We start from the raw sequence: 18,277 nt of genomic DNA on the forward strand, positions 1-18,277 counted from the left end.
CTGACAAAATGACACGCGTTTGTCACGAATAATGAATGTACACACCCACATATGGTGTTACGAAAGGGTGCATCTCGACACAGGCCCAGACACAGCCCCACCTCACACAGACGCTCCAGCTGAGCCTCCCCAGGACAATGAATAGACTGGTTTAAGGGAAAACCTTCCAATCTCCCCACGTGGCAAGAACGATGTATCGAGAAAAACAAAGGCAACAAGCCACTCGACTCACCTGGCTGTTTTCCTTGATCCACATGGAGTCCACAGAACTAGACACATCCTTTACCAAGCACATCACAGAGAATTCTTCCCCTTCCCTAAGAAGAGAGCTTGCTTTGGACACCGACACAGCCGGGACAGCTCTGATGGCTGGAAGAAACAGAAACGGGGCCCTCAAATCACGTGCTCTATGATCCTGGGCCATTTTCACTTACCACATTTCCGCAAAGGCACACACCTTACTGGTGGTCTTTCAAATAAGGCATCAAGTGTGGCACTAACCAGTCTGCATTACTTGCAGATCTGAAGACGTCAGCAATTAAATCTGGCATCCTTCAAACAAATTCGTCAGCATCGAGTGAAAACGACAGGAATGTCTGCATTAGATGATAATGCTGCTGGACAATGCTATTTTGAAATAGGGAGAAACCCTGGCATAGAGAAACGGCTTTAATCTTTACCTCACACAACCCCGATGGTCTCATGAGGACGTGACCTACGACTAATCATATTCTTTTCACCAAACAGACATCTTTCCCATGTGCCATAATAATAACCTCTTGCTCATTTCTGAAAATCTCCGTTTTGTTTTATTTTTAAAGATTTATTTATTTATTTATTTGAGAAAAAGAGAGAAAGAGAGAGCGCATGAGAGGGGGGAGGGCCAGAGGGAGAAGCAGACTCCCCGCCGAGCAGGGAGCCCGATGCGGGACTCGATCCCGGGACTCCAGGATCATGACCTGAGCCGAAGGCAGTCGCTTAACCAACAGAGCCACCCAGGCGCCCCTGATAATCTCCATTTTTTAAATAATCAAACTTTCCTTAATCCCAATGAGCATACTTTTTCAAAAGCCTTCATAAAAAACTACTCGGTAGCTGTATGCCAACTGGTGTTGAATCTGATGATCTCGGAGATACAAAATCTAGACATCTTCCAGCTATGAAAATAATCTACATAATGCCCCCATAATAACAAGGTCCATACTCAGCTGGTACTTTCCTCTTCAGATTGAGAATAGCTTGGGAATGCATTAAAATCAAATCATGGAGGAGAAAGTCAATCCCTCTATCAATAGTCAATGGAGGAGTGAACCATGTATATGCTAATCTTTTCAAACAGCCGAAGGGAAGCCTCCCAGTGAGGTTCTCCTGGAAGGAACACCTCATGCAGTTATGACTCTGCGTGTCCTGAGGTCGGTTTTCACAGCTGTCCCCGGTGTGGTCTGAACGCCAGTCTCCGCTAGACGTGGCCGTGGACTGGTGGTGGGGGCTGGGGGCTACGAAACGAAGAATTCACAAGCAGCTGATGGGAGCTGGGAGCTGGGAGCTGGGGCAAGTGGTGAAGGGCCAGCTGCCTGACTGCCGATACTAAAATGCACCCGAGAGAAGGGAGAAGGCGCCTCTCCCTCGACGGAGGCGCCGCCTCCCAGCGGAAAGAGAAAGGGCCCCTACCTGCCCTCACTTTCAGGGTGAATTTCGTTGACAGCACGGACTTGCCCTTCTGGTCTGCAGAGCAGTGCAAGCAGAGCCGGTGATACTCGCGCTTCACGTGTCTGATCGTGATGCCGGCCTTGGGATCAGTGACAAACGTCAAGTCCTTGGGAAGAGGTTTCCCCTCACACCCCCTGAGGGAGTAATTGGTCACCTCGGGGTCTGTCAGAGGACAGCGGACCAGCGTATCATTGTCTTCTTTCCCATACAAGCGAAGGTCAATGAGGAAAAGCTGCGCTGGATCTAAAGCACATCAAAAAATCAGTAGTTCGAATGGCTGGTCACAGGTACTGAAAACATTTTTAAAAGATCTCAGAGGACTCTGATCTTTTTTTCTTTGCAAGCTAAAGTTGAATTCATCCAAGTAGTACTAATTAAGCAACAGTGAACATTTGTTAACCCCTTTCACGTGTCAGACACTAAGCTCAGACCATTATGCTTTATCTCATTTAATCCTCAAAACACTCCCATGTGATGGGCACTATTGTTACCATTTCAGAGATGAAGAAACCGAAGTCTGAAAAAAGTGACTCTCCTAAAAAGTGATACGGCCCAGAAAAGGCTGAGCATACCACAGTCCAATGGATACAGACACAGTCCAACGGATACTGCAACTTGAGCTCTTAAAACTCTGAGGATATTTTATTACAATAGTTACTCTTCTTCTACAACAGGGAATACTCTAGGGAGGATGGGCCAAGACTAAGGCAGTGTAATGATACCTATTAGGGTTCTTCCTCTACCCCTCTCTGTGGGGGCCCCTTTCCAGAGCCCCCAGTCTCCAGGATCTTGCAGCTTCTGCATAAAATCTGCAAAACTATTAGCAGGCCACCCTGTACAAACGTCATGTGGGCCTCACCCTTCATATTCCTTGAAAGATATGTATAAATATAAACTTCTGGACATCAAATGAAGCCATATTCCCAAGGGGAGCTTATGAGTTTCAGGAATACTGTAGTAAGTATCATCCAAATCAGGACACTTGTGAGTGAAAGGCAGTGCTATTAAGAATTATGCCAGGACACCAGGTGTGGACTGGAAAGGCCTCAGGCAGACTGGGACCTCCTATAAGCAAAGACAAACCTCATTCTATATACACAATATACAGCCAACTCTGCTGTGTAAAGATAATACAGATAGATGGCTGGGCCAACAGATCATGTTTAAAATGTTTTTTAATTGTCCTTTCCACCTGGAATTCAGGTGTCTCACAAAAATCAATTTGACATCATTGAAATATACTTACCATTTAATTTTGGAAAAAAAAATTTTTTTTTTTTCCAGAGTGAATTATGCACCTCCCAGCTTAATTTGTTCTATGAGTAAAGTCCCTCATGATGGCAGAACTAAGATCCAAGGCCATCGCTGGTTATTTTCCCATCTACTCTTTCAGTTGCTTAACGCTAGCTCCTACAATGCCCCGATTTCCTTCACGGCTGTAACATAACTTACTTAAGTATCCAAACATCTTAAATCAGTAATAATTCAGTGGAGTGCTAAGTTACTGAGCAAGACTTCCCTTCTAAAGAAAATCCATGAACTCTGCGAGACTGACTTGGCTAATTCAGCCGTTTTCCCCATTTAGCAGTGGTCTACCCACTGTGTTAATATGCAGAATGATACTTCATGACCACCTGGAAATTCCAGAGTACCTTCTTGAACGTCAAAGAACAGCACCCAGGTTATCCCAACCATTATGGAACCATACCCCGAGGCTAGGCTGTGCCTTATCCATGTGTATTTTTCAGCTACCCACCTAGGAAAGAATAACAGATAAACTAAGGGGAGGCAGAGTCAATTTCCCAGCAACCTTCTTTATAGTGAACACTATGGAGGTCAACTTTATTAACCCTTGATAGAGCTCGAATTTGCACAATTCTGTCTCCTGAACAACGATTACATGAGGACGACAGAGCTGATGATCTTATCCGAATGTTTCAGTGAGAAAATGAAACTCTAGAGCTTGCTCAGATCTGCCATCTAGGACAAATTTATTCACTATTCTTCCACAGTATCATGGGTGAGGACTCCTACGCTGGCCTGTTTCAATGATAGCTCCAGTCCAGGCACAAACTCAGGACCAGAACCCGGACACTAGTTCTCCTCCTATAACCTGGGTCAGTCTCTTAAAGCTTTAAGTACTTGTTTTTACATCAACAGAAAGATTCTTCCTGCCTCCCACTGTCAGCAAACCTCCTCTTGACAAGGATGTTAAAAGCACAAACACAGATGAATCACTGAGTTTATCATAGGAAATGGGGTACGGAAATCCAACGATCATATTTTTCTTCTGTTTCTAAGAGGTCACAGTTTTGTTTTTTGTTTTTCTTTTTTTTTTTAATGAAACAACTGACAACTATTAAGAACCTGAGAGGGGACATGGGGTGATTAGCTGACTGCGTTATTTTTCTGGAATTTGCTCCCTAAAAGTGGGTCAGTTCTTTTGAAGTGTTGGTCTGTTTAGGACTTCAGAGGCCTTTAGTTTCCTGAAGTGTTTTTACTAAGTGGGAGTATCTAGGATCTCAAGGCATTAAAATGCAGCTTTCCCAAAGGGCCTAATTTATTCTCAGGGTTTACTCACAGTGCCAGGACAAATGGGCTAACCATATTGTAATCTCATTAGGAAGAGTATTGCAGCCTTGCAGACCTTCAGCTGGAGTCATACCCATGGCCACGATGTATCAAAAGATGGGGGGAAACTAACAAAGAAAAAATTGTTTTAGGCATCTGAGACCCAGCCAGTAATATTTTCTCTCTGGCTCAGCCATCTATATGTCATCCATAATTAAGAAGAGGATATTAAGTTCTCTAAAGCATAGCATGAAAGAAAGCCACACATTTACCTCTAACAAACACATAAATGGACCTGCTTAAACCATCTCTGTTGGTACATGTGTAATTGCCTGTGTTGGCAGCCTCGGCTTTCTCTGTGATCCATTCATTGCGTGTGTTCTCACTCAATTGACCCGGGGTCTCAAAAGTCCATTTGACAAATCCTGGATCGGTGCATAACAGCCTAATCTCGTCGCCAACACTGACTATTAACTCTGATTTTGCTGGGTGGATGGATGGTAGAGACAGTTCCCCTGGACTCACAGATGGTTGAGAAGAGCCTGCCAAGAAAAATAAGAATCGTGTTGAGTATGATCTTTTTCCTTGGCGAAATAAAGCATTTCTTCCAATATTGATTTCCATCTTCTGTGTGCTCTACAATAAAAATAGGACAAAGCTGCCCTGCTATTTATAGTTAGAAAGAGTTCTGTTTAAAGTTTCTTAAGTTCGGCAGCAGCTCTTTCTGCCCACGGGTCCTGTCCCTGTGCTTTAATAAAACCACCATCTTGCACCCCCCCCCAAAAAATAAATAAATAAAATAAATAAAGTTTCTTAAGTTCATCTAGAAAATCGTCTTCTGCAACTCTCAATTAATCCTGAGGGTCACACTTGGTATGCGAGCCATACTTCGGGATGCCATGGCCTTCCCTGGGTTAAACACACAGCTGGGTCAAGTTTCTACTCTGAATATGGGCCATCGCAATGGTAGTGACATGCTGACACCCAGCTTAAAACAACAAAAACAAAACCCCATGCTATAAAAAACAAAACAAAACAAAAACACAACAACAACAACCACCACCACACACTGGCCAGTTACTCTTCTGGCAAAATGTACATGACCGTGACATAGCTTGGCTGTGAATTCAGTTATGTGTATGCAATTCTCCTTATATGGTGATGTTCATCAAAAGGAGACCGATTTAAGAGTTTCAAACAATAAGGCAGAACACAAAAATCCCATTTTAAAGATCAGACCATGAGATATTTCATGACATAGGTGGGGTTGCTGCCTAATCAAACTAATGCCTAGACAGGTTTCCTAGTTTAAAGATGCAAACTTTAGACTCTGAACATGAAACTTGAACCTCAGAAAATTCACGGCAGCCAATTCATTCATTTGTTCATCCATCTGTTGCATGAACGCAAATATCTGTTCATTAATGATGATCTGCAAAAGCGTCGAGCTTTTGTGGGTGCATGTAAGTGCAACACCAGGGTTGTTACACACACTCCAGAGTTTAAAGAACACACTGCTCATGTGTCAGAATTAAGTGAAACATAGGTAAAAGTTTTAGCTTTAAGCTAAAGAAGAAGAAGAAGTGGGCTGGACCTTGACCATATCAGAAAAGGTGAAAGAGAAGACAGACACGTGCCACGGACATATATACACCATAGGAAACATAAAGACCATGCAGAGACACTGTATGTTTTTCGGTAAAAAAGTAACATGTGCAGTAAGATACCAGAGATCTTCTAGATTTGAGGAAATCTGTGAAGAGGTCTGGTCCTCAGGTAAGCAGAAGCAATGAGATCTACAGTAAAGGATCTGAGATGAAAGATGCATTCTAACTACCAGAGGAAAAACACATTAAAGGTTATAGTGTAATTAAAACTACAAAGCCTGACTCCCATATGACCTGGGTGAGCGAGTGGGAAGAAAGGGTCCCTGGGTAAGGTGGGCTAGAGCAACAGGGTCACAGAACTCAGAACTAAGGTGGGGGATGGGGGGTAGCTTTCTACCACTTCCGCAGGGTCACAGGCGAAATGGGTATCCATCCCCTCCACACTCATACAAGGTCGGAGACAAGAAGTGACCTGAGTTCTGAAGGAGGAGTAAAAGGCAAAAGCAGCAAGTGAGCCACGCCAGGAAGCTCTCCACAAGTCTGGCAGGACTGGGGATGCGGAGACATGAGCAGAAACAGATGGGGACAGGAGGGGCAAGTGCCCTGCTCCCAGGGCATACCTGGCCAGTGGACGCCCTTCTCCTCACCTCATGGCCTGCATTGCAGATGGTGGAGGAGGAGCAAAAATGTGTGAAGTGAAAAGAAAGGATCAGACAGTCAAGGGTGAGGGCTTGTGGAAAAAAGAGGAATGCACAGAGTACCAATCTTGGAGAGCTCTTCCAGCTCAGAGGGTATAGATTTGAGACTTAAAAATCAAACAAAAATGAACAAGCACCAACAGCAACAAAAAACCACCACCACGAAGGAAGAGAGGGAGGGGGGAGCTCAAGAGGGAAGAAGGTTTCAAAGAAAAGGTGGTGGGTCCGAGGGCAGATGCTGAGCAAGATCAAGGGAATGAACAACAAAAGTGAAGGGAATGAACCGACTACATTTGGTGAGAAAGAGACAGCAGGAAACCTAAGAGTACAATTTCAGGTGAGTGGGAATTTCTGTATGCTCCAAGGTTAAAGGCTCTATGTAGAGACCTCTCTCTGAGAAGCGATGACACCAGAGGGCAGAGAAAAAGACCTGCAGTCAAACGAGGTTAAAAGTTACAAAAGAGACCTGTTGGCATGTGAAGATAGGGGGAGGAGAATCTGTGGAGAGGGACAGACCAAAGATGCTCTAAAGAGGCACGGAAACTCTCCCCTGCAGGTGCAGAGATGACTGGTCTCAATTTCAATTTGTTACCCAGACAGATACTGCATCTGGGCACCTTCTGACCATGGCTTCAATCGCAGCTCCATGAGGTCAGGCCAAGTACAACCCAGACTGAAGACCCTCAGCAAACCTCAAGTCACAGGAGGTAACAACAAGGTTGATGACAATCATCAAATGTTATTAAGCACCAACAACGTAAGAAGTACTATAGACAAGACCATCCGTCCCCACTGAGGCTCAGCATCTAAATGATGGGGCCAGAATATGGAAACAAAGTGCCTGGGATTGTTTTTAAAGTCAAATAATGGAAACGGGCACAGCAATAATTGGAGATGCTATTATTTCAATTATTAATCCCCTTTTAAAAAAAGGAGTAGTTCTAGCGAATAGGGACGTTGACAGAAAATTTAATCCAAAAATTCTTCAAGAATTTATATCGCAATATACTTCAATCAGTCTGGCTTTCTCAGGAGTGCATATGTAGACAGCACAATCCAGCTGAATAAATATTGCTGACTTCCGGAGACCTACCATGCCAATGGAAGTGTGACGAAGGCAGGCCACTCAACTTCTGTGCCCAAGTTTCCAGATCCGGAAAATGATAAAAATACCCTCATCTCCTGAGTTCTTATGGGAATCAGATGTGACAAATACACACAAGGAGCTTAACACAGGACAGGGCACTTTGAATAGATGTTGGCTATTACAATGAGGCAGTGAAGCATACTTGGGAAGAGCTTGGTTCTTGAGTTAAGACTCTAGATTTGCATCCTGGCTCTGCCAAGGAGTAAGCGTGTGATCCTCAGGCAAGTTACTGATCAACTGTGCCTTGGTCTCCTCATTTGCAAAGTCGGGGCAGTAGCAGAACTTATTTCATAAGGCTACTATACAAAGCACTCAGAACTGTCTGGGGGCACACAGAAAATACATAATAAATGTTAGACACAATTATTCTAAAAACAGAACCTCTTATCACCCCTCCAGTCAGTCCTGACTTACTCACTTCCTATGAATATACACGGTTCCCTCATTTCCCAAACGGTTTCCCGCCTGACTTCTGCCTCCTTGGCAGCAAATCCTAGCAGCCTTTCCTTTGGAGCCTCTGCCTCTCATCCTTGTCTGCCTTTCCACTCCTGCTGCCCCACCCCAGACTAGCCACTTACAGATAACATCCTCTCCTAAAAGATCTCCGTGCTTCCAGGCACCCCACTCCCAACTCATCAGACCTCATAGCCCTGAGATCCGCCAGCCTAAAAAACAACCATCTTTCAACAACCCCACTCCCAGCCTCAAAAACCCTACCAGAGGTGGCAGCAGCTAACACTGACATCGTGTACAGCTTACAAAGCACTGGGACGGGACTAATTTCTAGTGGCTTCCTCTGGACCCTTACCTGCCTCGCCAGTAAGACAGATTCTTAGGCTGGCTGGCTAAGGAGCCTGTAAGCAGCTCCATTCCTTCCTAGGCCCATCGTTCTGCCCGTGTCCCCAGAACACACCTACCCCACTAATTCACCTTCTTGCCATGTGGAAAGCCCTGCTTTTCATGGGTGTTGGTCCCTAACTACGATCACCTGTCCTCACTAACTCCGTCCAACACGTCCAGCCCCATCACCCATCCTTCTGTACTGATACCTGTGGTCTAAATCTAGGGCTTACCTCCTCCATCTACTCCAAGGATCTTAAATTGTACTTTTCCCCTGGCAAAGTCATAAAAACATTCCCTTCAATCACTGAACACAGAGAAGATCGGAGGAGGGACAGGTTAGGTTCCTCAACACCCAGCCCCTATAACAGGTCTCAACAGTCCACTGGGCTATCCACGAAAGAGGACAGAAGTCATTTCTGCTGCACCACTAAGGGAGTGGTTCCATTCATCCATTAAGCTGCTATGGATACCTCCCAAAAGCAGCCTCCAAATTTGAGATCACTGGTTTCTGCTTTACTTCTAGGGTTTTAAAAAATAAAATTTTAAAATAATTGCCACCAGAAACATTAAGGGTTTTATTTTCAAAATAAATTATGTGTAAGTTCAACCCTCAAACTCACCCTATAAAATGAAAATAGAGCTTATATTAGAGCGGGACTCTGGGTATTATTCTTTTTTCTAAACTATCTTGAATGTTGTTACGATGCTCTCACAATAAAAAAGACTAGCGATTCATATTAAAAGGTATGTACCTACCTTTATTATATTTAAAATTCAATACCAATAAGGTATTCCAACTGAGCTTTGAAACTGCTCTGAAATTACACATTTTGTTTATTTATTTATTTTTGAAATTACCATTTTAAAATGCATCTGGTACATAGCAAATTCTCAACAAATGTTTGCTGAATTGGGTTTTATCTACATTGGGACTCTGCATTAGAAAATGTACTTCCCTAATTATGTTTGGCTAAGGCTAATTTAAAAGTTGTTTTCTATTCTCTGAACACATGTCAATTAATGAGCCAGGAAAAAAAGATGGCAAAACCTACCATTCTGGGGACCAACTACCATAGTGTATGATGGCTCTGGACTAGGAACTCCAGAAACAAAAAAAAGTATTTTATATATTTATCCCAGGTACCTGGCTAAGTGCCAAACCTAGAAGGCAGTCCTTGCTCTCAAAGAACATAAATAAGGGAGAAAAGGAGCACTTATGAACAGTCCATAATGTTTCAAGATTTTAACAATATCAAGATAAAAGCCAACATACCCTCTATAACCTCTTCTTCTCGTGTAAAATTCAACCATACCCAAAAGAACTAAGAGCAGATATTTGCACACCCATGTTCATAGCAGCACTGTCTTACAATAGCCAGAAGTGGAAACAACCCAAGTGCCCATCAACAGGTCGACAGATCAACAGACAAAATGAGGCAGGTGCATGCAATGGAGTATCACTGAGCCATGACAAGGAAGGAAATTCTGACCTAGGCTACCACATCCATGAACTTCAAAAACATGATACTACCTGAAATAAGCCAGAAACAAAAGGACAAATGTGGTCTGGTTCTACTTACATGGGGCACCTAGAGTAGGCCAAGCCATAGAGACAGAAAGTAGAATAAGATTACCAAGAGCTAGGCGGAGGGGGGAATGGGGAGTTAATGAGGTTAATGGGTACAGAATTTCCATGTGGGATGATAAAAAAATTAGAAGTTCTGAAAATGGACAGTGGTGATGGTTGCACAACACTGTGAATGTACCTAACGGCATTGAATTGGACACTGAGAAATGGTACATTTTATATTATGTGTATCCTACCACAATAAAAAAAAAACCTCTAATACTAAACAAAACAACAATTCTTTTTTTTTTTTTTTAAAGATTTTTATTTATTTATTTGACAGAGAGAGACACAGCAAGAGAGGGAACAGAAGCAGGGGGAGTGGGAGAGGGAGAAGCAGGCTCCCCGCTGGGCAGGGAGCCCGATGCGGCACTCGATTCCAGGACCCTGGGATCACGACCCGAGCCGAAGGCAGACGCTTAACGACTGAGCCACCCAGGCGCCCCCAAAACAACAATTCTTCAAGGCCCTGGCCAGTGAAGCCTCAACCCTTCTCAGCTACCTTGGCTCTTTCTTAGCTGACCACTCTGACCCCTGGTATTAGCCTTTGTGAGCCCCCTAACTTTGTTTTAAATCACATCATTTAAAAAAATTAATTGTTGTCATTATTTTTATTTGTTCCACACCGTTGTGCTTGAGGACACGAATGGCATCTTGGTTCCCATCCCTCTGCTCCCGTACACAGAGCAGACATTCATAAAAGCACTTTTAACTTTCTGGGCTAAATAAGCCCTCAGTTTCAAGCCACACGGACTCCTGCCCAGGGGACTCTGAGTGCTCGTGACTGTTAGGTTCTTCTCTCCGGCACCTCTGCTCTCCTGCTCGCATCGTCAGAGTCACGTGGTCTTATTCTCAAACCTGTTTCTTGAAGTTAGACTTGTGGCCTATTTTATATACAAATTAAGTGCATGTTATGAAAATTGATGAAATAGGAGTGCGTGTGTGTTGAGAGAGCTGCTGACTCTCCGATAACAAAGAAACACTCTAATCGTGGCTCAACTAAAACGAGTGTCCAATTAAATGTGGGTGAAACATGAGAAGACTGGGGGAGGGGGGCTCACGCACCAGGGGCGGGGGGCTCTGCATCCCCAGTGCTGTTTGACAAGCACGACACTGATGGAAACTGCAGTTAGAAACTGCAGACCTTGCTTGCATTCTGGGTGTGGTGTAGGCTGAGAACGCCCACCAATCATCCCAAACTCAAGGTCAACCAAAGCTCAAAGACAAGGTTCTGCTTCTCCATCAAAAGGAAAGCAGCTGTCCATCTTTCTTAAGTGAGAATAAACTATTTAAGATACACCTGTAGTCTCTGTGCTCTGTCGGTCAAGAGACTCATTGAAGAGTCCAAGCTGGGCTTGTCCTGTAGAAGGTTCTCAATGACCAGTACAAGTGAGAGACACCTGCTTGAGCTTGGAGGTGCTCCCCAGTCCCCTCAGTAGTGACTGGACCACGTCGACCGTTATTGCAAATCTTTTCTCAAAGATCCTCCTAAGGGCTTTGTTCACTTTGCAAACGTCTAAGCTGCCAAGACTGGATTTATAGCTGGGGCTAAAAGTAAGGAAGTCATTTCAAAACCTTTTCTCCTTTGGACATGAATATAAGGAACCAGGTAAAATAACAGCGGGGAGGCAAAGCCACGTGGAGAGGCCTGTTCTGGTTTTGAGGAAGTACCGCAGGAGTGGCAAGTAAGACAAAGCTCAAAGCTCCACTGTAGTGGGGCAACTCTTTAGTTCTCGTACTATTTAAACACAATTCATGATTTAAAAAAAAGCTAATGATTTGTATATCCTACTGTTTCTGACATACTTTTATATCCCCACAGGAAAAAACTGGATAAAAACCAAGATGGAAGGATCCTAGTAATTGCCCACAACACCCATGAGGCGTTAAAAACAAGTAGATGATACTGGAAAGAGAATAAAGCTAACAAGTAGATGATACTGGAAAGAGAATAAAGCTAGGGTGGGGGTGGGGGGAGTGAGAGCTCAGTGAAAACCAAACAAATCTGAAGAAATGCTCTTGGTGCAGCGGGGGGGCGGGGGGGGGGAGCCTGTAAATCCACTCTGGATCACCCACACAAAGTGAAGGAAACCATGGGATAGAGGATCCCAGAATGGCGCCCACTCTACTGCACTGAGTTCATGCTAACATAACCACTGAAGTCTCAAAGACAAAGCCAATACAAATGAAATAAAAATACTGAAAGTTGATAAACACGTCCCAGGTCTCAAAGGGAGCAGCTACTATTCTGCCCAGAAGCACCATGAAAAGGTCCAGAGGGAAGGGCCATGTGAGCTGAGCTAGCAAGACTTTGCCCATTTGCATGCGTCCACATTCAGATGTGTATTCAAGGAGGGGAAAGGCAAAGGCAAAGCTTTGAGTATGAAGGTGTGTGGCGGTCAGGAAAAGCTCATCTTATGAGGAACCCCCCACTCCTACCTCACCCCCAAAACGGTAAGCTCTCAGAATCCAAAGCAAAGTCTGTTTTCTATCTCCATCCTCCAAGCCTCACAGAGCGCCAGGAATACAGAAGATGACAATAAATACATGAAGGAATTACTACATTTATTAGCTGTACAGGTACAGGACAGGGGAAGGTAATTTGGGACATCACCCTACAGAGCAGTATTTCTCTGATCTTGGATGCTTTTTAACCAGTCTTCTTGAAGGCCGATTTCTGTCAGTGACTGATTTTTAAACACTCTTTTATATTACAGATCATCAAATAGAAAGTAAAATAAATTCAGGTGGAAAAACATGAGCTTTCAAAGAAACTACCTTACAGCTATATACTCCCAAACATACCACCCAAATCCCTACTACCCCCAACCTTTAAGAGCACCTCCATGGACAAGTTTGAGAACAAGTCCTACTGCATCACGTGATTCCCGATTCACAACTCTGCTATTTCCAAAGGATTTTCTGGGTAAGAGAGAGTTCAGATAGATCTTTAACCTTGTAATACAGAAATTAAAGCATGTACCTGGAAAGAGCTCATTGTTAAAATCTACTCAGGTTTGACACGAGGTAAATAGTAAGTAATTGACATGATGTCCTCACTGTCTTAAGTCTTTCACCGCAATATTCCTATGTCTGCAGACTCAGAAACCACTTCCTTGGCATGGTGCAAATTTGTACCTAGTTCTAAAGAAATTTTCTTTTTGCATGCCAGGGCTTGGTATCATGTTAGGTACAGGATTTGTAGTAATTATACAAAATTACAGTATGAGACAGGGACGGTCTCAAGCTATAGCAATATACCATTGTAAAATGAGCAGCTTTTGAAAGTCAGTTTAAAATCACAAAACAGCGAAGACTTCACTGAAGCAGTTTTTTAAAAAAGCAGCTTCTTAAGTATATGTCAATGCCGGTCTAATGATTCTGAACTAATTGACAGAAGGGAACCAAAGGACAGGGAAATAAATGCTGGAGCATTAGTCATTACTGGCAGAGACAGATCAGTAACAAAGCAAGCACTTCTGAAACTGTCTTCATTGATGAAATGGTAACTGAGCTCCTACTATTTGTCCTGGGTGGGGCTGGGGACCAGGAATACAGAGCATGGGGGAAGATGGACCCCCACAGAGAACTGCCGTAGAATGAAGCCAGCATAGCAAATGGGGAAATGGGACGGGGGAGAAGAGGGTCAGGAACGGATTCTCACAGCTCAGAGAGTATGTGTGACCTGTTCAAGCCTAAGGGGAGAGGAGGAGAAAGGTCTATTAGGTGAGGGGAACCACAAGAGCAAATATCACAGACCTAGTTAAGGTATGTGCTTAGTATCACAGTATCATTCAGAATCGCTACAGCATCAAGGTGTGAGGCCAGAGGTCCTGGGGGGCAGGATCACTGGAGGGTCCCCTTTGTCATAGTAAGGGGGTGAGCCCACCCTGCTGGGGAGCTACTGATGCGTGCTTGGGGGGACCCCTCAGGGAGCAGTGAAAGATAGCACTGATGGGTAAGGGTCCTGGGGCAGTGAAGAAGCGAGGGGAAGAAAGGACACCTGATTTTGGCTTAGGTGATGGGAACTTGGGGTGCCAACAGAATGGAGGAGGAAGAACAGATTTAGAAGCATATCTGGATGAGTGGGGGGCACTGGGACATCCTGGAAACTGGGCTGGAGTGGGGGGCTGTGTTAGGGCCACAAACATACTCACCAGCACACAGCAGGTGATATGGGGGAGGGGATAACCAGTGGTGTTCATAAAATCATCCAGGGAGGGAGTGGGGAGGACAAATAGAGAGCCCAGAAAGGAAATGACAGGTGCAAGGTGGCTGGAGTAGGGCAGAGATGGCAATGCCTCTGGTAAAGGAGAACCAGGAATTCCAGACAAGGTGGTGCAGAGGGCCTTCTAGATGAACGCCAGAATCTCCAAGGACATGGCAGCAGGGAGGGGAGCAGAAGTGGACAGAGAACCAGCCTCACAACCCTTAGGACACAGGACTGGTCACTGACAGACATGAAGGGGGATAGCGAGCAAGGCCATACCCTGCATCACTCATTATAATCCTGGCCTTACGTGGCAATCACCAACATCCCAGCCCCACCCCCACGCCCACGGCACCAGGATCTCCCAGGGGTCCTGCAGTCCTGGGATGTGGGAGAACAGGAGCTTTGACTGCACAGGCTGTTGGGGGAGAGCAACCTCGGGGCCAGCTGGGGGCAGGGGGAGGAGGGAGAGGAGAAGACTCTCAGAGCTGGAGAGCATGGGCGGCCATGGCTCCCAGAGGGCTCCGAGTTAGAATGGGGGCATGAGTAGCCACAGAGGCGGGGGGACAACAAAGAGGGATGGGAGGCAGGGACAGCGAGAGGAGTGATGAGCAGGGAAGGCCGGAAAGCAGAACCCGCTGCAGGCTCCTGTGCAGCTGATCCCTGACCTTGGGAGCTGATACAGGCGGCCATAAGGTACCTGCATGAGCCCATTTGGGGTTTAAAGGCACCAAAGCCAAGGTGAAAACAGTATGTTCCAGGGTCCTCTTTTCAGAAAAATATCTGTGGCACAAAGGGGCCGTTGGTATAACCTGTGGGTCCTGCATCCCCACGGATGGCCAAGGAATAGTGCTTCACCAGGCTCCCCAGCGCTGGAAAGAGATGGCCTGCCATAAACAGGGGTGCTCTCCTCTGGGCAGGCAGGGTCAGGCCGCATCGCCCCCATCCTACCTTCTCACCCACTCACCTTTCTGTGGGCTCTGCAGCCTGGGTGGATTCACCTGTGGTTTGGGCCCTTCCTGCCTCTGCTACTGAGAGCGGTTTCCTCCTGGGGGCCTAGTCAGCTCCTCTATTTTCTGCCTTAACCACAGAATCAGTAAGGTGCGTGCTTGGAGAAACCCAGAACTGCTAAGTCACCTGTGTTGCTCACCCTTTCCTGGAGTATTGGCGTTTCCTGCTTTTCCGGCTGTTATTGGGATCCCTGGTTAAAGCATGCACACCTGGTCCTCTGCTGTAAGGCGCTTCCCTACTCAGGTCCCTCAGCACTGGACCACCGGGAGCTTCCCTGTAGTTGGACCCTCCATGCCTTCCTTCCACCGGTTCCTGATTCACAAGGATGCCATCTGGTGGCAAGATAAGAACCCCCCCACCCCCATTTTTGCTGTTTGAAAAGCACACCCCAAGATCAAGGAGACGTTAAATATTCTGCTTGCTTCTAAGGAAACTTACTAAGAGGACCTGGCAGCCAAGATTCAAACCTCCAGTAAATGCCTTTTAAAGATACGACATCTGTCAAAGCTTTTCTCAGGTTGGAGGAGGCTAGCAAAATTATTAATTGTTTGGTTTCTGCTAAGATATGCAATATCTGTATGCTTTAGATAAAATGTGTAACAGCCTCCTTTTGCTCTTCAGCAGTTAGTGAAGGGTGTGAAGGGGGGAAAAAATGTAATGGTGGGGAAATACACAAGTTGTGGGCAAGTTGCCGAGGTTCTCTAGGACTCAGTCTCCTCTTCTGAAAAATTATGAAGAGGCCATCAAAAGCTCCAGGACTCTAGGATCTGTAATCAAATACCTAGGCTACATGAGGGTCAAGATCCAGTGGCTGGACTCAGCTAACTGTGGCAAGAATGAGGAGCAGTGATTCTCTTATAAACATAACGAATCACGTACTTTGTTGTAAAACTACTGGGTGAACACAGAATTAGAATACGGGCCTATACGTGGACTCTGATCCCCGGCTCTTCCATCTTATAAAGTGAACAGGAAGTGTGGGGACGTACGTATCATTCAACACCGAGAGAAGCGCCCTTCTCAGCTGATTATTTTGCACGGTTCTGCTAGCTATGCGTAGCGAGCCGGCAGTGCAGGCTTTTAGAGGACTACTTAATACACTTCCTACTCATCCTAAGAAAAATACAAGCCAATGCTGGAGGAAGCAGGACTTCCTCTTTCGATCTCAAAGACACACAGGGGGAGGAAACCCTTCGCCGCCATTATGAAGTCGGTCTTTGGGGAATCAGATAAGGTCTGGATTTGACAAGCACAATATATTAGGATCCATCCCTGAACAGAAAAGAGGAACTTTCTCATTTCCAGGGGGTTTTTCCCAATAGGCCAGCACAGCTCCTATTGTAAATAGGCAGATTTCCGTGTTTCTGAGTTCTGGAAAGCACTTACTGAAATCAGAACCAGATAAGAAGCATTAGGGATTTGAATACAATAAACACCACAAGACCCTCGCCACCTGTGTAGTTTGGGGTGGGGGTGGGGAGAAGCTCTGGACTTCTTTCCACTTTAACTTCCTTAACTTAAAAGAAGGACTGGGGCAACAAAGTGAAAAGGAACAGGGCAAAAAGAGCACGGGGAAGGTCGACCGTACTAGTCAGAGGTCAGCTTTACAAACCCAAGACCTACCAAGCACCAAGGAAGAGCTAGCCCCGGTGTGTGTCTCATCTCAAGTCGACCCTTCAAGGCTGCATGCTTCAGAGACAGAGGCTGCAGCTGATCCTTGCAAGATTTTGCGGAAGGACCTACTGGGCGTAAACTGCCTTCACATTAGCGTTGTCCTGGGCACCTGGGCCAGTGTGGGCCAGTATGTGGGCAGAGCGCTCCAACACTAACTCACAGCCGTACCATTTCCTCCCACCGGGAACTAAGAATTCCTCAAAATGCTCAGCTCCCCGGTTCAGGTGGGGAAATGAGGTTGTGCTTCAGCAAATGAAAATTTGAAGAAATAATAATACATGCCAACCAGAAGCTCTAGTTCTAATTCCATAGCATCTAATCCTAACGATGTAAAAAAAATGCCAATACTAAGTAAGGGGCCAACCTGTCCATATTTACACACACAAACACAAATATATGCCAGTGGGGCATTTAAATTTTGTTTTTGTTGTGGCAAAATAGAACACAAAATCTACCATTTTAACCATTTTTAATTATGCAGTTGAGTGGCATTAAATACATTTACAATGTTGTACAACTAACAGCCTCGGCTATCCATATCCAGAACGTTTTTATAATTGAAACTTTGTACCCACGGAATAGAAACTCCCCAATTCACCACCACGTGCCCCCAGCCCCTGGCAACCACCATTCTACTTTCTGTCTCTATGAATTTACTGGTCTAGAAACCTCACATAAGTGGACCCATAAAATATTTGTCCTTTAGTGTCCTGCTTATTTAAATCAGCATAAGGTCTCCAAGGTTCTTTCGTGTCGTAGCAGGTGTCAAAATCTCCTTTTTAAAGCTGAGTAATATTCCACTGTATGTACATCCCACATTCATCTTTATCCATTCATCCTGACCTTTGGGTTGTTTTCCCAAGGTATCTTGTCTTCAAATGCGATCTACATTTTTGAAAGGCCTCCCTGATTTTCTAGTTCTAAAAAAAAAAAAAAAAAAAAAAAAGGCTAGGAATTATGCATGGCTCAAATAGATATTTAAGCTCATTTTCACCATAATGGGTAAATCAACAAATTTTACTGGTGAATAAATTCTAAATCCTGCTTTTAATGGACCTGTCAGATAAGGGAAATTGCACCTTCCCCTTCATCCCACACAGACCAGACAGTACATTTTTTCCTTCTGGTTTCCACTTTCAAAATGTCGTTTTATAGCCACAGAGCTGGTTTATACCAAAG

At 44.9% G+C, this 18,277-nt stretch overlaps 1 protein-coding gene across 6 annotated transcripts in view; it reads right to left on the minus strand.

Moving 5' to 3' along the window:
• KIT (KIT proto-oncogene, receptor tyrosine kinase) overlaps nt 1-18,277 on the minus strand; it is an 81,346-nt gene that overhangs the window by 41,692 nt on the left and 21,377 nt on the right. For all 6 annotated transcript variants that reach the window (XM_021701643.1, XM_021701648.1, XM_021701646.1 and 3 more), the window contains exons 2-4: nt 4,554-4,823; nt 1,672-1,953; nt 233-369 (exon numbers count right to left, since the gene is read on the minus strand). In XM_021701643.1, the coding sequence (XP_021557318.1) occupies nt 233-369; nt 1,672-1,953; nt 4,554-4,823 (689 nt within the window). The remainder of the gene's footprint in view (nt 1-232; nt 370-1,671; nt 1,954-4,553; nt 4,824-18,277) is intronic.

This window comes from Neomonachus schauinslandi, chromosome 2 (assembly GCF_002201575.2).
Source record: "Neomonachus schauinslandi chromosome 2, ASM220157v2, whole genome shotgun sequence".
NCBI lineage: Eukaryota > Metazoa > Chordata > Mammalia > Carnivora > Phocidae > Neomonachus > Neomonachus schauinslandi.